The sequence below is a fragment of the Artemia sp. Qi Xiang Cuo genome, chromosome 7, assembly GCF_049724085.1.
Source record: "Artemia sp. Qi Xiang Cuo chromosome 7, ASM4972408v1, whole genome shotgun sequence".
Taxonomy (NCBI): Eukaryota; Metazoa; Arthropoda; class Branchiopoda; order Anostraca; family Artemiidae; genus Artemia; species Artemia sp. Qi Xiang Cuo.
This window is the reverse complement of record NC_142800.1, coordinates 69,500,025-69,525,384: the sequence shown is the minus strand read 5'-3', so window position 1 is coordinate 69,525,384 and position 25,360 is coordinate 69,500,025. Positions and strand designations below refer to the sequence as shown.

The window sequence follows — 25,360 nt, the reverse complement described above, 5'->3', positions numbered from 1 at the left end:
TATGGCAATTTAGTTGTAACAGCTACACCACGAAAGCATAAAAAAAAACTTAAATTTTTTCCAATTATAACTGGGTGTTCAATGAAGACATATTTTCTTACGTGACTCTTGATAGCAATATAGGTTCTGTCAAACACACACACAAAAAAAAAAAAAAAAATACAACCTAGTCAGAATACTAGGATCTAGGAACCATAATAATCAACCTAAAATACACTTATGATGCGTTCGAGCACCCCTTATCCGATTATTCAGAGGAATTTGGGGCCTAATTTCTCGATCATTTAGCGTAAAGATTGAGGTATTGAGGAGAGGGCAACCCCCTCATATAAGTAATAATTTGTATTCGAACCTCCCCCCCACCCGGAAATGTATGTTTGACTCGTAAAAACGTAACAAAAATGAATATAAACAAATATTTGATGCGTTTTTAAACTTGTTTTTACCTATTTCCTATTTAGTGCTTTCAACAGTGGCGATTCTAAGGGTATTTTTTTTTTTGCCACAATGCCCAAAAGGGATTTCAGGCTCTTTAACTATTGGTTGTTTTTAATCCCCTTAAGGGATCAAAATGGAACAACCGACTGGGATCCAAATCATCACAATATTTTACTTTTATTGCTAAATACTTATATTTTAAAGGAATGGCTATGAAGATATGGGAAAAAGAAAATTTTCGGATTCAATTTACTTGCAAACTGCCATCTGCCCACTCTACTTTATTTTAATAAAAAAAAAATGTACAAAAAGGTTACAGCCGTTAGATTATTTATTTGAAATTCTGCACTCCTAAAGTTTCTACGCCCGGAGCAAGTCCCCCCTCTGAAAATAGTGAGGGAATTTTGGCAATTTAGAAGTGAAGAAAGATTGACTCTATTATAAAAAAGATGACTCTATTATGATTAACTAAAAAAGCAAGCTTTTTTTAACTGAAAGTAAGGAGCGACATTAAAACTTAAAACGAACAGAAATTATTCCGTATATGAAATGGGATGTCCCCTCCTCAACGCCTCGCTCTTTACGCTAAAGTTTTTTATGGTTTTAAAAAATAAAGTTGTGAGACAGAGTCAAACGTAGTCAAAGAACATAGGTAGTTGATTACCAAAGCAACTGAATCATAATAGAGTTCCCGATTTTTTTTTCAATTTATCACCCATCTCCATCCTCCCAGCAAAAAACCATATTTACATGCCGGGCACTAATAATCTAAAATCACAAAGATTGGCTTAGTTTACTTTTATGTTCAGAACTCAACTTTAAAAGAGTTTTTCGAAACTGCTGATCCACTGTGCTTTTTCTAGGCATGTACAATTATTTGGTTTCGAGGGGGATTTTAGGGAGCCAAATTTTTCCATATAGCGTAAGTAATAATGAATATAGCATATGTGACAATGAATATACCGTATGTCACTATGAAATGTCACCATGATTAAATTAAATCCTAAAACACATTCGTTATTTTGTACGAATCTTAATGTATAGAATGATCCAAATGAACCCTGTTCTTATGTATCTCACGTCTATCCATAGGACTTGATGAAAAAAGGCATTGTTTACCAAGGATCTGCACAATCTTATTCATTACCTCAGTTCTTACCTAGTTATAGAGACACTTTTCTGTATGTGTAGTTCAAAACATAACTTGTATTCTTAACGATTTTCCCACACAAAAATAACGTATATTACTTTAACACAAGAGTTGAATATATAACACAAATATGCATGACGGATATGCTCAAGTTAACGAAAATGTGCAACTAATTGCCCAAATATAAAGATGATATCTCCTGGAAAGAAAACAAATTTAAGTTTTTCACGTTCTTTGCAACATGGTATAGTTCTGACAATATATAGAAAAGATTCTGCAAGATGCTTGTAATTCTATTGGATCAGGCTAAAATGTTTTTTATAAATATTCCTACCAAATCTATAAGAAATAAAGAAAGTGTATAATGTTGAGACCAAATAACAGATAAACACCTTCAAAGTGAAATCTAACGTAGCACTTCTTTGTTCAAAACTTCTTTTTTATTTTTGTGAAACGAATATTATTATCTAGCCTCTCAAGGCTGCGGTTTCATAAGTAAGTTTAATGGTAATATGGTCTTGATTTTAAAATCAATATCCTGTTGAAAATTTATAATTAATAAAATTTACTGAAAGTTTTTATTAAAAAATTTGCTGAAAAGTCGACAAACACAAGATTCTTCTGAGTTGAAGAAGTATTTTTGGCTCGAAACTGAAAAATGATGGTATTAATAATGCTCCCCTCCAAAATAAAAAAAAATTTGGGATCAATACAAGTCTGTAGCCTATATAGTAGTGATTTTTGTCAAATTACTGAATATGGGGCACCTTGCTTGAACAGAAATAACGCAATATGTTTCAGTCTTCATAGCTGATGAATCAAATTTTTCTAGTAGCCCCTCTAATACTTATCACCCTATAAGCTCTCTTATTTCTTTAAATAGAAGCTATGGTTTGAATTAAAACTAAGATGGGATTACCCCCCCTCCAAAAAAAAAACAACAAAAAAACACATATTTCATGAATTTGAACGAGAAGACTCACTGCTCATGTAATGTGCATCTTTCAACATCATTCCCTTGTCTTTTAGTTGAGGAATTAAATTTTGAGATTACGTACCCTTTTCAGATTACAAAATTAATAAACTTTTAGTGGAAAAATTAGATCAAAAGCCGGTAACAACGCTGATTCTTTTTAAATCTACCCCAAGACAGCTCTTGCCTTTATCTTCCGTCTTTCAAAACAATCTAAAGTGGTATACCGGGCTCCAAATAAAAAAAGGACTAGGATGAAGTTACCCTCCTCCCCTTCCTCCGAGAAAAAAAATCGCAAAGATATTGATCGACAAAAATCAATATTTGTATGGTACTAATCTCTTTAGCTAAATGTAGCCGAAATTATACCCTTTGCCATCCTTCTCTTTTCAGAGGTTTTTCTTTTATAAGGCAAACTCGGCCCGTGAAAAATAACCATAGCGATCCTTTAGAATAGTGTTATTTGGTGTCTAAATTATTCTAAGGTTTTTCGGTAGAACTCTACGAAAATTTATGTTTTTCTCTATAATAGTAAGTTGTCTGGACTTAAAGACGAAGGGAAAACTGAGATGCATTTCAAAACTGAATCCACTTTTAATTAAGCGCTACTTCCGGAAATTAGAGCAAATGTTCAATGACCATCAAAATGGTCTACGTTTTTCTCAGAGTTTGATCTATGCTAGGGTAATCGGTACTTTGAAAAGGTAATAACCCTTCCGAAATATTACAAAAAATGGCTTGACAAAACTCACTATTCATTCAATGCTGACCTTTCATCACTATTCCCTATTCTTTTAATCCAGAAAATAAATGTTACTATACATATAGTTAAGTTACTATATTATAGTTACTATACATATAGTTAAGTTACTATATTATAGTTACTACACATATAGTTAACAACTCAAGCCTTCTTCCTGTCAGCATGTGCTTTTTTCACTATAGCAAGTTTTGATCTCTGATCAATTGGCATAGGTACGTCTGTATAGGGTGATTCTCTAGTGCCATGCAGCATTAGGGTCCATTCTTTAAGAGTACCAGTTCTGTCAATTCGCGCTTGTCCACTGTTGAATTTCACCTAAATAACAGAGACACTATGTCAGACAATTTATGTTTCCTTGTTAAAAGAATATTTATTTTTTTCTAAAAATGGCTATCGCAATCCCAGATTGGCTGAATACGCACTTTAAAGCCAATAAACACAAAAAACAAGCAAATTAAAAAACATGTCAAAATTATCAGTTACGATTAAATTCGTAGCATTAAAACGGAATGAAAACAAAAGGACAATTTAGTTTTTTGACTAAGAAACACAAAATGTAATTTAGTTAAAAAAAAGAGACTATAAAAAGAAAGCTCAAAATTTGAAAAATGAGCATTAAACAACTGTAAGGCACAAAGAGAGTGGGGTGGATTTAGTTACTTAGGACTAATATAACCACAAGCACCAACTAAACTCATAAGCACTAACAACTCTCCTAAAATAAATATATTCTCTCTAGTATTTCAGAAAGACCACAAAAGAAGGTCCAAACAAGATAATCATCCCATTTTCAACTTCAACCCAAAGAAATTTACATCTTGGTGATATTTAAATTTTAATTAGTTAACTTAAATAAACCTTTATTTTTTAATCCAACTTCACTTGGCTTTTGATCAAAACAAGTCAAACCCATCTATGGTTATTTGAGCTTAGGACAATCAATTCCTAATTTTCCATTGTTGAACTTCAACTGAACAGCGAAGAGTCACTACGTTAGTATCTTTCTACGTTAAATTTACACAGTAAATTGACTATTCAAAATAAATAGATGCCCTCAAAAGGAAGATAATTCTCAGCTGCGACCTTATGCATTGCATAAGTGTATAAGCCCTGATTCAATACGAAGCCCTACTCAGTCCCGACTCAATTCAAAAACAAGATACGTCCAACCATGTAGGGTCATTTTGGGGTATAATTGTCAGTTAATAGAATATAAAATTTTCAGAATATTTTTCTTAAAGTTTGGATTTTGAAATATTCCATTTCCTTTTATCCATGTTTAAGATTTACAGGAATGTTAAACTTTTTGCATGTTGCAATTCAAACTGTGCATCATTACTATCAAGATTGCGCTCCTTTTATGGGGAAGCTTCACCTAATTTCTAAAATAAGCATTTTTTTTATTTGCAAATAAGTTTACATGAGGAACTCTAATATTAATAAATTTTGCCTTTTTCAAAATCATTATAACTAAAATATTTTTTTATTGTATATTTTGCAATCAAAATTTGTTTTTTAGAGTTTCTATAACTATTGACAAGGGTCACACATTACTAACAGTGTGTCGCTACGAACAGTTCAATCCAAGGCTCACTCAAATGTGAGGAACGTTACGAGTCTATTCTTTAATTATCGTTCTCTATATTCAAGTTTAATGTTTGTCTAACAATGCTTGGAGAATGACAAATATCCCTGAAAAACTGCACTCTCCAAATATTTCCCATGCGATGCAGGAGGGGGTTACAAATACTAAAGTGAATTATTGGGTCATCATCATCATCATGGGTCATCATCTACGTTTTCAAGATGAGTTCTTTAAATCTAATTCTTTAGAGGTATTCCAGCGGACACCGGAAAGGGGTCTTGAAGGTAAATACCCCCGACCCATGGGAAACAAGAAGATATTGAAAAATGCGCATAAATCATGGCCGTAGCCAGGGGGGGGGGGGTTTACCCGGTTTTAACCCCCCCCCCCCCGAAATTTTTTGACCGACTCGAAAATAAGTCGAAAATTAGTAAAACCTAGGTAAAAATCAGTAAAATTAGTTGAAAACTGAGTCAAAAATGAGTAAAACTCCCCCCAAAAAAGTCAAAAATTAGTACCCCCCCCCCTGAACAAAAATTCTGGATACGGCCCTGGCATAAATAGAAAATATTTTATTTAAACCTCGGTAAAAACAAAGCTACGGTAGTAGTTCTTCTCAAAGGAAAATTTTCTGGTGATGCTTACAATGTGCACACAACTCCCCTTTTTTTTGCCAGTATGCATATAAATGCAATCTCTTAGATTACACAGAAGAAATATTTGTGCAAGAAGTGTAAAGCTATTTCCCCGCAGGACACAAATTGGAGGCTTAGTCCAAAATGTTTTATGAATTGAAAGTAAATTGGAAATTAACAACTACCTACCTCCTCCCCCCCAAAAAAAAATTCCATTATGGTAAGGTTCACTGAGAGTTAGAAAATTCCGGTACAAAAACACACTTTTTGAAACTTCAGGCCTACTTCTTTGCCCCATGAACCCAAAGTCCCACCAGCCTTCCTGTGTACTAGTCGATACCCAGCTATATGAAGGAATACCAGAAGGAAATCAACTTAGTTAAATTAAGTTCCGAAATAATTGGCTATATATCAATATTTTATTTTGTATTGACTACGTACATCTTTAGGACAAATCCGCTGTCACGGGATACTACTCGCTCTGAGACTAGGAAGCTCAATAAGTAGTCTCTCGAAAATTTTTTAATTAATTTACTATCTGAGAGTCTTCACTCGATTGATTTTTGGCCTTCTTTGGCCCATAATTGTCGTTTTGTATCACAAAAGGATAGAAAGTGCCACTTTACTGAGAAAAAATCTCTTTCGCTAATTAACGCTTGACGCCCTTTCCTTGGAAACATGAATAAATTAAAACATGTTTATAAATAGGAAAATCAGATATAGTTTCAGTATAGTCCTTCTAATGAATTTGCCAACGCCCCCGTACCAAACAGGTTTTTCTGGTAGGTAAACAGGTCATTACACCTTTGCCAAGAGATTAAACCAGTATTGTCTATAACTTAATTTACGTTGGTTTAACTTCCGACGGTTAAGAAAGCGTAACAGGTAATTAAAGTATGAGAAATGGGATGCTATAATTAGAATGATTTTAAGTTGAAACATTGTGATGTAAAAATAACTCAGTTATTTGCTTGCGTTTATAGGACTTCCAGTTCTAGTTGCTTGCTTTTATTTTGTGTTAAAATAAGTAGTTTTTATATCTTTTAAAAGAGCTTTAAGTGGTTTGAGAGACTCAGTTGCCTAATTACGTGTGATTTTTCTTTACTTGATGGTCATTAAAATCGAAATTTTTGTGTTAAATAAGTTGTTTTTATATCTTTTAAAAGAGCTTTAAGTGGTTTGAGAGACTCTGTTGCCTAATTCCGTGTGTTTTTTCTTTAATTGATGGTCATTAAAAACGAAATTTTTGTGTTAAATAAGTAGTTTTTATATCTTTTAAAAGAGCTTTAAGGGGTTTGAGAGACTCAGTTGCCTAATTCCGTGTGGTTTTCCTTTACTTGATGGTCATTAAAAACGAAATTTTTGTGTTAAATAAGTAGTTTTTGTATCTTTTAAAAGAGCTTTACCGGGTTTGAGAGACTCAGTTGACTTATTCAGTTTTATTTTTCTTTTCTTGAGTGTCATTAAAAACGAAATTTTTGTGTTAAATAAGTAGTTTTTGTATTTTTTAAAAGAGCTTTACAAGGTTTGAGAGACTCAGTTGCCTAATTCCTTGTGTTTTTTTTTTACTTGGTGTTCATTAAAAACGATATTTTTGTGTTAAATAAGTAGTTTTTGTATCTTTTAAAAGAGCTTTACGGGGGTTGAGAGACTCAGTTGCCGGATTCCATGTGGTTTTTCTTTACTTGGTGGTCATTTGTTGTATCTTTTAAAAGAGCTTTACAGGGTTTGAGAGACTCAGTTACCTAATTCCGTGTGATTTTTCTTTACTTGATGGTCATTAAAAACGAAATTTTTGTGTTAAATAAGTAGTTTTTGTATCTTTTAAAAGAGCTTTAAGGGGTTTGAGAGACTCAGTTGCCTGATTCCGTGTGGTTTTTCTTTACTTGGTAGTCATTAAAAACGAAATTTTTGTGTTAAATAAGTAGTTTTTGTATCTTTTAAAAGAGCTTTACGGGGATTGAGAGACTCAGTTGCCGGATTCCATGTGGTTTTTCTTTACTTGGTAGTCATTAAAAACGAAATTTTTGTGTTAAATAAGTAGTTTTTGTATCTTTTAAAAGAGCTTTACAGGGTTTGAGAGACTCAGTTGCCTAATTCCGTATGTTTTTCCTTTACTTGGTGCTCATTAAAAACTAAATTTTTGTGTTAAATAAGTAGTCTTTATATCTTTTAAAAGAGCTTTACGGGGATTGAGAGACTCAGTTGCCGGATTCCGTGTGTTTTTTCTTTACTTGATGGTCATTAAAAACGAAATTTTTGTGTTAAATAAGTAGTTTTTGTATGTGTTAAATAAGTAGTTTTTGTATCTTTTAAAATAGCTTTACTGGGATTGAGAGACTCAGTTGACTAATTACGTTTTTTTTTAAATAAATTTTATTTCAATCATTTATTTAATATAGTGTTTTTGTTTTATTTTATTATTATATTTTTATATAATTAATTGGATTGAGAGACTCATTTTCCGTATTCCGTTTTGTTTTTCTTTACTTGATTGTCATTAAAAAAGAAATTTGTGTGTTAAATAAGTAGTTTTTGTATCTTTTAAAAGAGCTTTACGGGGATTGAGAGACTCAGTTGCCGGATTCCATGTGATTTTTCTTTACATTGTGGTCATTTGTTGTATCTTTTAAAAGAGCTTTACAGGGTTTGAGAGACTCAGTTGCCTAATTCAGTGTGATTTTTCTTTACTTTATGGTCATTAAAAACGAAATTTGTGTGTTAAATAAGTAGTTTTTGTATCTTTTAAAAGAGCTTTAAGGGGTTTGAGAGACTCAGTTGCCTGAGTCCGTGTGGTTTTTCTTTACTTGGTGGTCATTAAAAACGAAATTTTTGTGTTAAATAAGTAGTTTTTGTATCTTTTAAAAGAGCTTTACGGGGATTGAGAGACTCAGTTGCCGGATTCCATGTGGTTTTTCTTTACTTGGTAGTCATTAAAAAACGAAATTTTTTTGTCTTAAATAAGTAGTTTTTGTATCTTTTAAAAGAGCTTTACGGGGATTGAGAGACTCAGTTGCCGGATTCCGTGTGGTTTTTCTTTACTCGATGGTCATTAAAAACGAAATTTTTGTGTTAAATAAGTAGTTTTTGTATCTTTTAAAAGAGCTTTACAGGGTTTGAGAGACTCAGTTGCCCAATTCCGTGTGGTTTTCCTTTACTTGGTGGTCATTAAAAACGAAATTTTTGTGTTAAATAAGTAGTTTTTGTATCTTTTACAAGAGCTTTACGGGGATTGAGAGACTCAGTTGCCGGATTCCGTGTAGTTTTTCTTTACTTGATGGTCATTAAAAACGAAATTTTTGTGTTAAATAAGTAGTTTTTGTATGTGTTAAATAAGTAGTTTTTTTATCTTTTAAAAGAGCTTTACAGGGTTTGAGAGACTCAGTTGCCTAATTCCGTGTGGTTTTCCTTTACTTGGTGGTCATTTAAAACGAAATATTTGTGTTAAATAAGTAGTTTTTGTATCTTTTAAAAGAGCTTTACGGGGATTGAGAGACTCAGTTGCCGGTTTCCGTGTGGTTTTTCTTGACTTGGTGGGCATTAAAAACGAAATTTTTGTGTTAAATAAGTAGTTTTTGTATCTTTTAAAAGGGCTTTAAGTGGTTTGAGAGACTCAGTTGCCTGATTCCGTGTGGTTTTTCTTTACTTGGTGGTCATTAAAAACGAAATTTTTTGTGTTAAATAAGTAGTTTTTGCATCTTTTAAAAGAGCTTTACGAGGATTGAGAGACTCAGTTTTACCTTTTCACAGTTACTTTTTATTTTTTTTTCAAAGTTCATTTTGATTTTATTTATATGAAATGCAAGAGTTTTAATATTTCAGTAGTTGTTGGTTGTGGTTTAAATTGTCACAGATACATTTTCTTTATTTTTCAATGTTCATTTTGAATTTCTTTCGCTGAAATGCAAGAGTTGGAATATTTCAGTAGTGTTTGGTTGTGGTTTACCTTGTCACAATTACATTTTCTTGATTTTTCAAAGTTCATTTTGAATTTCTTTCGTTGAAATGCAAGAGTTGGAATATTTCAGTAGTGTTTGGTTGTGGTTTACCTTGTCACAGTTACATTTTCTTGATTTTTCAAAGTTCATTTTGAATTTCTTTCGCTGAAATGCAAGAGTTGGAATAGTTCAGTAGTGTTTGGTTGTGGTTTACCTTGTCACAGTTACATTTTCTTGATTTTTCAAAGTTCATTTTGAATTTCTTTCGTTGAAATGCAAGAGTTGGAATATTTCAGTAGTGTTTGGTTGTGGTTTACCTTGTCACAGTTACATTTTCTTGATTTTTCAAAGTTCATTTTGAATTTCTTTCGTTGAAATGCAAGAGTTGGAATATTTCAGTAGTGTTTGGTTGTGGTTTACCTTGTCACAGTTACATTTTCTTGATTTTTCAAATTTCATTTTGAATTTCATTCGTTGAAATTCAAGTGTTGTAATATGTTAGTCGTGTTTTGATGTGGTGTTCCTTGTCACAGTTACATTTTCTTGTTTTTTCAAATTTCATTTTGAATTTATTTCGTTTTAATGCAAGAGTTTGACTATTTCAGCAGTGTTTCGTTGTGGTTTATCGTGTCAGATTTACATTTCTTCCATTTTTCTAAGTTATTTTTGAACATCTTTTATTGAAGTGAAAGAGTTGGAATATTTTACTAGTGTTCGGTCATGTTTCACATTGTCACAGTTACATTCTCTTGATCAATAAATGTTTATATTGAATTAACCTCGTTGAAATTAAAAAGTTGGAATATTTCAGTAGTGTTTGGTTGTGGTTTACCTTGTCACAGTTACATTTTCTTGATTTTTCAAAGTTCATTTTGAATTTCTTCCGTTGAGATGCAAGATTTGGAATATTTCAGTGGTGTTTTGATGTGGTTTACCATGTCACAGTTACATTTTCTTTATATTTTATAGTTCATTCTTATTTTCTTTCGGATAAATGATTTATTTTGAATATTTATATGTTGTATTGTTGTGTTTGACCATTTCTCTAATTCTTTTTATTTATTTTTATAATTATATAATGTATTTCTTTCGTTGAAATTCAAGATTTGTTATATTTCAGTAGTGTTTGGTTGTGGTTTACCTTGTCACAATTACATTTTCTTGATTTTTCAAAGTTCATTTTGAATTTTCTTTCGTTGAAATGCAAGAGTTGGAATATTTCAGTAGTGTTTGGTTGTGGTTTACCTTGTCACGGTTACATTTTCTTGATTTTTCAAAGTTCATTTTGAATTTCTTTCGTTGAAATGGAAGAGTTGGAATATTTCAGTAGTGTTTGGTTGTGGTTTACCTTGTCACAGTTAGATTTTCTTGATTTTTTCAAAGTTAATTTTGAATTTATTTCGCTGAAATGCAAGAGCTGGAATAGTTCAGTAGTGTTTGGTTGTGGTTTACCTTGTCACAGTTACATTTTCTTGATTTTTCAAAGTTCATTTTGAATTTCTTTCGTTGAAATGCAAGAGTTGGAATATTTCAGTAGTGTTTGGTTGTGGTTTACCTTGTCACAGTTACATTTTCTTGATTTTTCAAAGTTCATTTTGAATTTCTTTCGCTGAAATGCAAGAGTTGGAATATTTCAGTAGTGTTTGGTTGTGGTTTACCTTGTCACAGTTACATTTTCTTGAGTTTTCAAAGTTCATTTTGAATTTCAGTAGTGTTTGGTTGTGGTTTACCATGTCACAGTTACATTTTCTTGATTTTTCAAAGTTCATTTTGAATTTCCTTCGCTGAAATGCAAGAGTTGGAATATTTCAGTAGTGTTTGGTTGTGGTTTACCGTGTCACAGTTACATTTTCTTGATTATTCAAAGATCATTTTGAATTTCTTTCGCTGAAATGCAAGAGTTGGAATATTTCAGTAGTGTTTGGTTCTGGTTTACCTTGTCACAGTTACATTTTCTTGATTTTTCAAAGTTCATTTTGAATTTCTTTCGTTGAAATGCAAGAGATGGACTATTTCATTTGTGGTTGGTGGTGTATTACATTGTCACAGTTACATTTTCTTGATTTTTCAAAGATAATTTAGAATTTCTTTCGCTTAAATGCAAGAGTTTGAATACTTCAGTGTCACAGTTAAGTTTTCTTGATTTTTCAAAGTTCATTTTTAATTTCTTTCGTTGAAATGCAAGAGTTGGAATATTTCAGTAGTGTTTGGTTGTGTTTTACCTTGTCACAGTTACATTTTCTTGATTTTTCAAAGTTCATTCTGAATTTCTTTCGTTGAAATGCAAGAGTTGGAATATTTCAGTAGTGTTTGGTTGTGGTTTACCATGTCACAGTTTCATTTTCTATATTTTTCAAAGTTCATTTTGAATTTCTTTCGTTGACATGCCAGAGTTGGAATATTTCAGTAGTGTTTGGTTATGGTTTACCTTGTCACAGTTACATTTTCTTGATTTTTCAAAGTTCATTTTGAATTTCTTTCGTTGAAATGCAAGAGTTGGAATATTTCAGTAGTGTTTGGTTGTGGTTTACCTTGTCACAGTTACATTTTCTTGATTTTTCAAAGTTCATTTTGAATTTCTTTCATTGAAATGCAAGAGTTGGAATATTTCAGTAGTGTTTGGTTGTGGTTTACATTGTCACAGTTACATTTTCTTGATTTTTCAAAGTTAATTTTGAATTTCATTCTCTGAAATGCAAGAGTTTTAATATTTCATTAGTTTTTGTTTGTGTTTTAGCTTTTAGCAGAAAAAATAAATAGTATTTTCAAAGTTCATTTTTATTATAAATAGATTAAATTCAAGTTTTTGAATATTACATTTGTGTTTGGTTGTTGTTTAACTTGTCACAGTTACATTTTCTTGATTTTTCAAAGTTCATTTTGAATTTCTTTGGTTGAAATGCAAGAGTTGGAATATTTCAGTAGTGTCTGGTTGTGGTTTACCTTGTCACAGTTAAATTTTCTTGATTTTTCAAAGTTCATTTTGAATTTATTTCGTTGAAATGCAAGAGTTGGAATATTTCAGTAGTGTTTGGTTGTGGTTTACCTTGTCACAGTTACATTTTCTTGATTTTTCAAAGTTGATTTTGAATTTATTTCGTTGAAATGCAAGAGTTGGAATATTTCAGTAGTGTTTGGTTCTGGTTTACCTTGTCAAAACTACATTTTCTTGATTTTTCAAAGTTCATTTTGAATTTCTTTCGTTGAAATGCAAGAGTTGGAATATTTCAGTAGTGTTTGGTTGTGGTTTACCTTGTCACAGTTATATTTTCTTGATTTTTCAAAGTTCATTTTGAATTTCTTTCCTTGAAATGCAAGAGTTGGAATATTTCAGTAGTGTTTGCTTGTGGTTTACCCTGTCACAGTTACATTTTATTGATTTTTCAAAGTTCATTTTGAATCATTCAAGAAACGTGATTAAACACGTTTTTAAACTACATGCTATTTGCATGCCTTTCCTTGGCACCTTTCCAAACGAGTGGGGATTCCCCGCTGGTTCCTACACATTGCAAAAAAGTGAGCAGTATGAAAACTCCACATTTTCAACCAGACTGGTTTTTTAGACAACACACCCACAGAGATGACACACACAATTAGAAACGAGACACGCACAGACACGACACACAAACAGAGTCATAGTGAGAGAGATATCCAAAAAGTTGGGTTGACCTAGGTTCACTTAGAGTGGCGCGCTGGTTTAGAAACCAGGATTAAACTCTCACAAAAAGAGGAGAGATTTTATTAAAATAATACAATGAAATTCAATAAGCAATGAAAATCCTTAAGCCGCTATCAAAAAATATATAATTTCTTATTTTGCTAGAAATGGATGATCACACATGTGCGCTTGTTTGAATAACAAAAGACGTCATGCCACAAGGAACTATTGAATTCTAGCATTTTGACCTGTAAAAAGCAATTTGTGCCATAACAGGGCCAAAATTCCATCAAGCAAAAATTGTGAAAACTATCAATAGGGTTTTTATATAGCCTCCCAGTTTCACCGGCTATAATGGCGTATGGTATTTCCTAAACAGACACGCAGTCCATATAAAAATAAACCTTTATTATAGACCATTTATCTAACAAAATTAACATCTATAGATTGATGTGTAGCTACACACCATCTACCATAATGTTGATCGATGGATCAAACAGTTCATGATAACGAACTGTAAGTAAGGAGCGGCGTGGCTCAATAGTAACCGAGACTCTAAAAAACGAAATTTTGATATCAGTAGATATATCAAAGGAATTTGATTTTATGCTGATTCCAATTCTCTTATAGGAAGGAGAGTATCCGAGCTTTAAAATATGTTTTTGGCCCATATTTTTCAAACTTTCTATGACATGCACTTCAGATTAATCAGTTCAGTTCATTTGTTTTTCAGTTCAGTTCATTTGAATAAATATTCAGATGACCAAGGTATTTCACAATAGTTTTCTTAGATCTAAGGGGGATTTTTGCTGTATTTTTTAAGTTTTTTAATTAAAATACAGAAAAAGTATTTTCAATTAAAGCAACCCAAAAAAGATTTTTTTTCCAAAACCTAGGGGAGTCTAAAGGTAATCTCCCGTCCACAAATTAACGCCCCTATAATGAGGGGGCATTTCCCCTGATAAATTAAAATAGATTAAGTCCGTTCTAAGTTTTAATGTCACTCTTTCCTTCCACATGAAAAACCTTGTTTTTTTTCATTTAATTCTTATCAAGGGTAGCATTTCCTTTAGTACAAAACTACACATGTGTTCTTATACTGATATGTCTAGTATCGATAATGTAAAGCATAATAATTTCTATATGTTTGGAAAAAAAAATTGTCATTTTTAATGTGCACTGTTTTCAAATTTCAGATTTCTAGAATTTCAACTACCTGTAACAATGGTAAATCTTTAATGATTGTGCATAACCCTGAATAGTTTAAAGACAAATATTTACACATTATAAAGCTGGTGTTTGCTACTAGAAGATAAAAAATTCGATTCTTTACACCAAACGCCATGCCATGTAATTTCTGATGCCATGCTATGAATGCCATGTAATTTCTTCTATTTTTTTTCTACTGAAAATACGGAATATTTTTAGGTAAGCGTCTTGTGGAAGCTTAAATAATTTTTGAATTCCGCCAATTTTAATCACTGTAGTTTTATATAAAGTTGTATTATTTGTTATTAAAATTAGTAGAATTTTCTCTATTGATCTATGCTAATCCTTGGATTGACACTATTTATCATGACCTTATTTCCATTCAAGCTTTCTAAGGAAATTTTGGAGCAAAAATAAAATATTCTCTTCGGCACTCCATTTAATTTCTCAGAAGTTTTTCAAAAAGTTCAGAAGAGATAAACCATTGTACTTAGCTAGGAAGAATGTAATAGTTTAAAATACAATTTCGTCGCATGTTTTTATTGATAACGCTGGCACCAAAATAAGCTACTACTCTAATAAGTCTTATTCGATGATTAAAAAAAAAGGAAGTTTTCAACTGATTTCAACAGTTTCAACTGAAAACAACTTTCAGTTTTCAACTGAAAACAACAAGTTTTCAACTGATAGTAAGGAGCGACATTGAAACTTAGAAACGAAAAGAAATCATTCCGTATGCAAGGGGTGCCAGCCCTTCCTCATCCTTCGCTATTTACGCCAAAGTCTTGAAGCTCCTTAAAGATGCTTCTCGTTCAAGTTCAAAGGCTCTTGTGTTTCGGGAGTTGCTCTTAAGGAATTGGGACAGAAAGTCAAACCTTAACATCAAGAGCGAGGTATGAGAAAAGGGCAGCCCCCCTCATGTAAGGAATAATTTCTATTCGTTTTAAGTTTCAAGGCTGCTCCTTACTTTCAGTCGAAAAAAACTTGTTTTTTTTTAAATTTCAATATCTGACTGTTTTTGAAATTATGCTAGGAAATCCCCCCTCTTGTGTAAAATTTCCCTGAAAAATTTTCGTCAGAACCCTCCTACCCAGGGAAAAGTCCCCACCCTGCAGAAATTGCCCCGAAAAATGTCCGTACATCTTCCAATAGCAAATGCTTTAAGTAAAGAATGGGCAAATTACAGAGCCAACAACCCTTTCCTCAGGAGCCTTGGGGGAGGGAAGGGTCATTTCTTCCCCAGTGGCTCAGCTATTGGACTTCTCAACCGTACCAAAACGGATGTCTTTGGAGAGAAAAGGGCAGGGGAGGGAGGCTAGTTGCCCTCCAAACTTCTTGGTCGTTCAAAAAGACCACAAGAACTTTTAATTTTAGTTCGAACAAGCCCTCATCCGATGTCCTAGAACCATTGGTTTGATACGATCACCCTTGCGAAAAAAAAACACACGTCCAAGATCTTTCTTCTGGCAAAAATACAAAATTCCACATTCAGTAGATAGAAACTGTAAACCCCTTACACTTCACAGTACTACGACACAGTAGGATTTTCTGATACGCTAAAGCTGATGTTGTGATCAGCTTTAGCTGATCACAACATCCTTTAGGGTAATCCCCACCCTTTAGGGTAATCTGGAAAATTTTCCCAGCCTATGAGCACCCCACCCTTTAGGGTAATCTGGAAAATTTTCCCAGGCTCGTAGCTTTTGATGGACAAAATTAAACTTAATGAATTTTATATATTTAAAATCAACATAAATACGTTTCTCATGTATTATTTGTTATCAGAATTCCTTTCTAAGATTTTCAGTTACTCTTAGGCTGTCTCGGTCCTTAACTACAGTTCGTTACCACGAACTTTTTCATGTTCATACGCATACTTGTTTTACTTTGTTTTACTTCCCTATCAAATAGTTCGTGGTAACAAACTGTAAGTAAGGAGCGACCCGGCTCAATAGTAACTGAAACTCTAAAAAACGAAATTTTGATACCAATAGACATATCAAAGAATTGAATTTTTATACTGATTTCAAATATATAAGTTTCACTAAGTTTAGTCTTACCCTTTAAAGGTTATGAGCCAGGGAAAATTTGCCTTATTTTCGAAAAAGGGGGAATTTTAGAATTTTAATGAAAATCACACCATCTGATCCAACGTATCAGAGAACCCTGCTTTAGGTGTTTCAAGCTCCTATCTGCAAAAATTTGGAATTTGTATTTTTTGCCAGAAGAAAGATCACGGATGCGTGTTTATTTATGTTTGTATGTTTGTTTTTTTCCCCAGAGGTGACTGTATCGACCCAATTGTCCTAGAATATGGGGGATGGGCTCATTCGAACGAAAACTAAAAGTTCTAGGGACCTTTTTAAGTGACCGAAAAATTTGAGGGCAACAAAGCCCCCTCCCACGCCTTTTTTTCTCAAAATCGTTCATTCAAAATTTTGAGGTAGCCATTTTTTTAGCATAGTTGAAAGGCCGAATAACTATGCCTTTGGATATATTATGACCCTCCCCCCCCCCCCCTGCATCTGGGGAAAGGTCTTTAAGTTACAAAAGTTGTCCAGTGTTTATACGTATAGTATTTATCTACTATACGTATAATATTTTTTATTGGGAAGTATGCATACATTTTTCGGGTGTTAGAGGGGGGGGGGGTGAATTTTATGCTTGTGGGATTTTCCACGGGGATTATTTTCCATGGGGAGGAAAATTTCCAGGGAGTGAATTTTTGAGGTGAAATTTTACACTGGGGGAATTTGTTAGAATTCCTAAACGAAACTGGTCTTGTGTCTTGCTTTCTCTTTGCCGACTCAATATCACGCGTGGACATGTTAAGGGTAATTGTCCGGGGTAAATTTTCACCCGGATTGGATTGTATACAGAATAAATCCGTGGGGAGGAGGGATTTTTCCGTAGAGATGTAGCCATAGTTTCTGGCATTATTTAAAATAAATGATCAGAAATTAAACAAAAAAACAAGTTTTTTTTTCAACTGAAAGTAAGGAGCAACATTAAAACTTAAAATGAACAGAAATTCTTACGTATATGAAGGGGGTTACTCTTCCTTAACACCTCGCTCTTTACGCTAAGGTTTTAATTCTGTCCCAATTCTTTAAGAATTACTCCTGAAACACTATGTAGGTTTAATTAGAACAATAAGAAGCTTTTTTTTAAAAAAAAAGTATTAAAACACTTCTTATTGTTCTAATTAAACGGCCCTTGTTTTTCAGGAATCGTCCTTAAAAAAATGGGCAAAAGTCAAACTTTAGCGTAAAGACTAAGGTATTGAGGAGGGGTCTTTCCCCTCATATACGTAATACTTTCTGTTCGTTTTAAGTTTTCATGTTGCTCCTTACTTTCAGTTGAAAAAAACTTTTTTTATATTTAATTTATGATCGTTTTTAAATAATGCCAGGAAATCCGGCTCCTCTTACACTGAAATTCCCCACCCCCTTCACGGAAAATACCTCCATGAAAAGTTCCTCCTATGTAAAATACCCCTACCCCCGCCAGTAAAATTTTCCCCAGACAATTCTATGCTCGCTGAAAATTCTCCCAGGAAAATTTCTTGTGGACGAATCCGCTTGAGAAACTTTTCTTAGCAGACTTTCATTTGAAAATGACTTTAGTAGTTTCTGATTGTTTTTTAAACCATGCCGAAAATCCCCCTCCGTAGAAATTTTCCCGTAAATCTGTGGTAAAGCTTTCTAATTTAGTTAATTATTAATTTAGTAAAAATATATAAGACGCAAATATGAAGTTTTGAAATACCACTTTTTATTAAGATAAGGAACATATCCTGCTAAGTTCTGTTTAACGGGAAATTGAGAAATTACCACTTCCTAGCGATTACGTGGGAAGGTGTGGTAGATAAAAATGTATAAAAGATACATTTTATCGGAAGGGAAAATCTTATACTAACTTTATGCCGGACTGACGTCTGGTCCATTGTTTTAGAAATACTTTGGAACTTTGTCTTATCATTGTAAGTGTCTAAGTATCTATTGATATATTATTGTTGTTTTATTTAGACTTGTGGTCTACTTGGGACAGCCAGTCCCAGTAGACAGAATATATCCGATTATATTATATGTTAAATGAATAAAAGTATTGTATTTTCGACAAACTTTCTACGATCTATTTTTAGCCTCTCGAATATTCCCAGTCGGTACACCTCATTAGTTTGGTCATCGCCTAAGGCGCGCTACCAAAGTTCAATTACCTTAGGACCAGGTTTTATCTCCCCTATAAAAGGAGAATAAAGGCTTCTACAACTACAACCCCCAAATACCATAAGAATAACACTTCACAACAACTGGTGGTCGCTAGAAAAACTGGGTCGAGAAGGCTAGATAAGAAAAAATAGTAGACTGAAATAAAAATGGCTTTACCAGAGTAAAGAATGACTTCCCTATCAACGGTACTTGAAATTGAAAAAATTATACCAAAATGCTCAGGGAATTCGGTTGTAGATGAGTTTATCGAAAAATTGAAAATTTTTAACAAACTAACTGAAGCGTTTGAGGATAAGGTGAAAGAGCAATGCGTTGCAGCCAGATTAAAGGGAAGCGCCCTAAAATATTTTGAGACAATTACGGGAAAAGAACCCAAGGACATCAGGACTATAATTGAATCTTTTAAAATAATAAGCCTTGAAAAAATGATCTCCGAGGCGCTAAGAGCAGAAGAGGGAGTCATATTTAATACCTGAGATAGTATCAGAGACTATGCAGACAATATTTGTAGATCCGTGTATTTATAGTTAGAAAAAGGCGGAAATGACGAGACAATAAAGAAAGTACAACTACATACTTTTACCCAAGGGCTACCAAAAAAGTTATTAAGACTAATATGATCACGGAAACCTGAAAATTTAGAGCAGGCTATAATACTAGTCGAAACAGAGGTAAAAATTGACGAAGCTATGAAAAAGTTTGACCAGACGTTAATAAATAACACGGGAGCCCAAGATAGTATAAAACATGAAAAGAGACAAAAAAAGGTGAGCTTTAAGGACCCGAATCAAGAACCAAAAAGCCACGACTGAGGCCAAAGGTCGCCGTCTAGGGAGATAGCTGACAGATTGTACGACCTTGAGAGATTAGCAGCTAATAACTATAGAAAATATAGGCACCCTCCCTCACCAAAGATAGATAGTTGGGGAACCAACAAGGACAGATCCAAAATATTTAGAAATAACCAGGAAACAAACAAACAATTTAAGAGAAAATTTTATTGCTATTATTGTAGCAAACCAAACCACTATGCAGCAGATTGCTGGCTAAGAATACTCAAAGAAGGCCAGACGTACAAGACAAGACAGCAATTCAGAACGCAGCGGGACAGAAATTTAGGAAGACAGGGAACAAATAATACTTGGCAAACACCTAATAATATTCCTGAATTTTGACCTAGAAGGCAAATAGTTAATAATACCCAAGGTAAAAGTAGCAGCGCTGAAAAAGACTGGGATAATCCCATAAATTCTTGACCAAACAGTGGGCATTTAAACGGAGAAACCAGCCTGTAAGGGTCGACAGAGCTATTTCCTTACAAAGACCCCTATATAGTTTAGAATGTTGTGATACAAATGAAAATAATAATAATCTACCAAATCTGCGTTGTTTTAAAATTGAGTTTTTTCAAAATTTACCATGTTTACTAGATACAGGCGCATCTAAATCATTAATTTGAGAGGAAGTTTTTAATAGGTTTCCTCCTAGTGTCAAAAATCGAGTAAGCAGATGCCAAAATACCCTAACATCAGTGACAGGGCACAAGCTGACAATTTTGTGAGAATTTCCACTAAAATTTAGTGCAGGGGATAAGGAAATAACAGTAACAGTAATAATATGCAAGCAGCTACCATTTCATTGTATTCTATGAGTAGATGCCATCAGAAAATATGGGATTGTACAGGAACCCATATCCAATATAATAACAATAAACCAGGCAAATTAAAATAATAGGCACATTTGCGTAACAAAAAATAACGAAAGTGAAGGTTCAAATTATAACCTAAAAATAAGCGGGAAAATCACAATAGAAGGGGGAACGACAGCTCAAGTTCTAGCTACATTAAATAAAAAAGAAGGAAAGGTTAAAACAACGGATGCCATGATAGGAGGGTACACCATAAAAGAATACCCAATGATTTTCATGGAAAATCAAGTTATAAAAATTGAAAATGGTATAACGTACTTAAAACTATCAAATCTAAGTAATAATAAAATAAAACTGAACCAGGTAGAACTTGGATCAGTAAAAAAGATTTCAAATTCAGAAATAAAATCTATAAGCAGTCCAGAATTAAGCGTAAACTTCACTAGCCACGAACATTTATCCTCATTAAAACCGCAACCACAAGAAGAGTATGGAATGTCGAAAATGGATTTTTGCAACAATTTGATTTAAAACATTTACCGGAAAACGTAAAAACTAAGGTGGAAAATATTCTTTGGGATTTTAAATGGACTTTTGCAAGACACAAAGCAGATTACGGATTAACTCACTTAATCACGCACAAGATATCAACAGAGGGCCCTCCAATCAAAAAGTCACCATATAAAACACCTTATCATTTAAAGCCATGGCTAGAAAGCTAAATAAAAGAAATGTAAGATAAGGGAATAATTAAAGAAAGTATTAGTGATTGGTGCTTTCCATTAGTAATAGTCAGAAAAAAAGATAGTACCTGGAGATTATGTATAGACTTTAGATCACTAAACGCCGTCACGGTTAAAGACGTAATGAAATTACCAAAAATTGATTCGATTTTAGATTCGTTAGGGGGTTCAAAATATTACACTAGTTTTGATTTAATAGCAGGATATTGGCAAATCGCTTTAGATGCAGAAACTAAGCATAAGGCTACAGTAATCTTAGACAATGGGAGAACGTTCACATTTGAACGTGTGCCATTTGGCTTATCATTTAGTCCAAATTGTCTTAGTCGCCAAATGAATTTGGTGTTAAAAGATAACGAACCAGGAAGAAAAAGAGATATCTTGGCTTATTTAGATGATTTAATGCTGTTTAATGAAATCTTGGAAGACCACTTGGTCGGACTTAGGAAAATACTGGAAAAGTTTGAAAAAGTAGGTTTAAAATTAAAACCAGAAAAGTTAAAAATAGTAGTACCAAAATTAGTATTTCTTGGACACCTGATAGACCAAGGTACTATTTCACCAAATCCAGAAAAATTTACAGTCATAGAAAATTTACAGCCTCCTAAAGATAAAATAAGCTGCAGATCAGTTTCCGGGTTATTAAGCTATTAGAGACGATACATTAAAAATTATGCCATAATAGCAAAATTTTTGACGAGTCTTTTGAAGAAATCAGGTGCATTCGAATGTCCGGCGGAAGCAAAAAAATCAATAAATGAAATGAAAAGGCAATTATTACTGGCACCAATACTAAAACTACCGTATTTGTCACAAGACTTCTGTTTGCATACAGATGCTTCGGGGTACGGTATAGGGGCCATATTATTAAACATAAATTCTGAAGGAGTAGAATCAATAGTTCAATACGCCAGTAGGTCACTGACGGAAGCAGAAAAAAATACTCGACAGTTGAAAGGGAGTGTTTAGCAGTTGTAGTATTTACAGAATATTTTCGACAATTTTTACTTGGAAAAAAATTTATTTTACCATTAGACCAAAAATCATTAGTTTGGCTACATACGATGCAAAATACTTCAACCCGGTTTGCACAGTTGATACTACTTCTATAAGCATATTCGTGTACCCCAATATATATAATGGGCCGTACCCATACTTTACCTAACTATTTATCACGAAATCCAGAAACGGAAGAAAATGTTATAGCAACCATCCAGAATGAACTGAAAGGGGTAAAAATAATGCCTAATGAAAATGTTTCGAAGCATCAAAATAAAGATTATTTTTGTTTAGCGATGAAATCCTTTTTATCAAAAGGAACGGAACTGCTAGAGCTCTTTAAACATTTTTTAAAGGACTTAGATAATTTTGATCTGGACGAAAGTGAAAATCTTCTAGTAAGATACCATAGACCATCGCAAGAATATAGAAAAAATGACTTAAAAATTATTCCAGTAATTCCAAAATCTCTGGAAGGAGAAGTTTTACAGATGGCACATGCAACGATTGGCTGTCACATGGGAGAAGCAAAAACTATGGGGAGACTGAAGGGAAAATTTTATTTTCCAAAAATGTACTCCAAAATAAAAGCTTTTATACAAAGCTGCCAAGAGTGCGCCAAACAAAAGTCGCCACCAAAGACCCCTAGGGCTGAATTAGGTCAATACCCCACCCCTTCAGGGGTAGGAGAAATAATGTCAATAGACATTTGGGGATCCAGGGGAAGTTCACCAGTTTCCAGAAAAGGAAAGAGTTGCGTACTATCCACAATCGTCCTGTTGAATTATTGTTTAAACATCTTTTCATCTAAAGATATAAAGACGAAAACCATTATGAGGATTTTAGCAGATTGCCTGGTGCTTGAACACAAAACTCTCACTAGAGTTTCCCTAAACGATCATGTGCAATGTTATAGAGCCACTAATAATTTGGCTTACAGAATATTAGACGAAATTACAGAATATCTGGGGGTTAGACGATGGTTTACCTCGTCTTATATGGCAGCCGCTAATGGAAAGGTTGAACGTAAGCATAGAGAATTAGCTTACATGCTGGGAATATATGCAAGAGAGGAAAATGAAAATTGGGATTAACATTTACCATTTGTAGTCTTTGCAATAAATAGGGCTTTTTCACGTACCTTAAAAGAAACGCCATTTTTTTTGCAACATATAAGAGATCCCAGAATTTGTTTAGATGAAATACAAAATGACAGAATATATTACAACCTAGAACGATATAAGCAAGAGATGGTGATGCGAATGAAAAAAGCTATGGAACAAGTTAAAGACAATCTGGAAGATGCAAAAACAGAACAAAAAGAAAAATATGACAGAACAAGCAAAAATAAAACGAGTTACTGTTTAGAAGATTTGGTTTATGTTTACAAAACAAATCTGGAAGGAACAAAAAAGTTAAAACCAAAATGGGAAGGACCCTACAGGATTATAAAAATTCTACAAAATAACTTAACATATGTTCTAAAGCATCAGCATAAGGAAAAGGAAGAAATAGTGCACCATAATAGAATGAAAAAGGGATATTTTTCAAAACCATGGAAAACAGAGCCTATATTTTCAGAAGAAGAAATAGAAGACACGATCTCACCAGTATATATCTGAAGACCATATGAATTTTATGACCTTTTTAACGACCACAACAGTTGGGAGAAGTGAAAGGAATATATAGCCCAGTCTTGGCTACAAACGTTCCACAACAAACAATAGAAAAAAGGAAAAGTTCAATGTTCATCGGATACTAGCGATAAAAGCGACAGAGAAGAGCCTCAAACACAACCTACTGCCTTAAGACATAATAAACCAGAGGTTAAATCCAAAGAGGAAGAAAAATAGGAAGAAACCAAAGAATTATCTGATTTTCATACATTAGACTCACCTACAGTCTTAACGCAAAAATGGCTGTTAGAACAAACGCCATCTACCAGCCGCGAGAAAACAGAATGTGACACCGAAAATTCTTCTACAGAAACCGATATAACTAAACCCGGGCCATCGTCAAGAAAACTTTCTTGGAGAGAAAAATTATGGAGAACAGCAAAGAAACCAAAGCGGCAGCAAGAAGATCCTTTGTCAGCAGCACAAGTAGCTAAAACACTTATGAAAAAGGTCAAACATTATGAGAAACAAAGATTAAAGATATTTGATGAGGCAACAAAACAGCACTCGGACTAAGAGCCTTGTAAACCAAACTATAGAGACCACGGAAAAACTTGCCAATATTATAAAGAAGAAAAGAAAAAATTTGGGATTCAAAACTCGGACCAGGAAACGGAGAAAGGCAGAACAAGCGCAGCCCCCAGCAGATTAATATTTGAATAAAACAATTATAACAAAAAAAAAGAGAAACAAAAAGCCTATTAAATAAAAATAAAACGGATAAAAAGCCTCTAAAGAAATATCTAAATTTTCTTTTTAATCAGTATATAAATAACATCAAGTTTTCCTTCAAATATATATCGCCAGTAAAAAAATTATGACCGTCACATTCCAACGCTATATTATTAGCTCCGAACTGAAGTGACATCATAGGTTCCTGCAAAAATTTTGTTTCCGATACGAGATAAGACTTCGCGAGCGGCATAATGTCAAGACTGTCAAAACAAATTAGGCTTCGCTTAAAAAAAGGAAACAAGTAAGACCACGTAACTTTTAAATGGGTGTATTGAACCAAATTAAATTATACATATTTAGAATCAGCAGTAAAAGGCGATTCTTTTGATATGTATATTAAAAAAAAAAAATTTCGGGGGGAAGGATATAAGAAACCCTGTCTGCGCAAAACCATAATCTAACGTTAAAAAAAAAAGCTTATCTCAACCGCAGACAATTCGATTGGCACTATGATTTCATGAATATGAAAGTGAAAGAGAAATCTATGATTGATATTGAAGAGATTTTATTACTGTGTCAGCAATAATACTTGTTACTAATGTAAATAAATTCGCAATTCGAGTGTTTACGTAAAAAAAAGAGTTATACCACTTTTTAGTGTTGCTTTGCGAAAAATCGACTTTAAAAAAAAAGCTTGATGCTTTAAAGTATTTTTGTTACTTAACATAATTGAGTAAGTTATTACACAATGCTTATATATATATATATATATATATACTATATTTTTATCAACTTTAAATTTTAACTAATTATTTGATGTTATATGTAAATGTTTGACCTCGAGTCAAAGTAATTAAAAATTTTTATTGTGAAATAATCAGTTTAGTATTAAATTAAGAATAATCAAGCAAGAAACGTAATGTTTCGATTTAAGTGGGTTATTATTTTTGGAGTAATTAAAAGTGGAGAAAATAATTAAAAGTAATTAACTATCGAATGCATTGATATATACGAAAATTGAGTGTTTCATTTTACTAT

The 25,360-nt window shown here is 33.1% G+C and overlaps 1 protein-coding gene across 1 annotated transcript in view; it reads right to left on the bottom strand.

The window, feature by feature from the left end:
• Nucleotides 1-1,630: 1,630 nt before the first annotated feature.
• Nucleotides 1,631-25,360, bottom strand: part of amon (prohormone processing protease amontillado) — a 336,087-nt gene continuing 312,357 nt past the window's right edge. Inside the window, exon 13 of the mRNA XM_089092529.1 lies at nt 1,631-3,639. Within this exon, the coding sequence (XP_088948655.1) occupies nt 3,466-3,639 (174 nt within the window). The 3' untranslated portion in view covers nt 1,631-3,465. The remainder of the gene's footprint in view (nt 3,640-25,360) is intronic.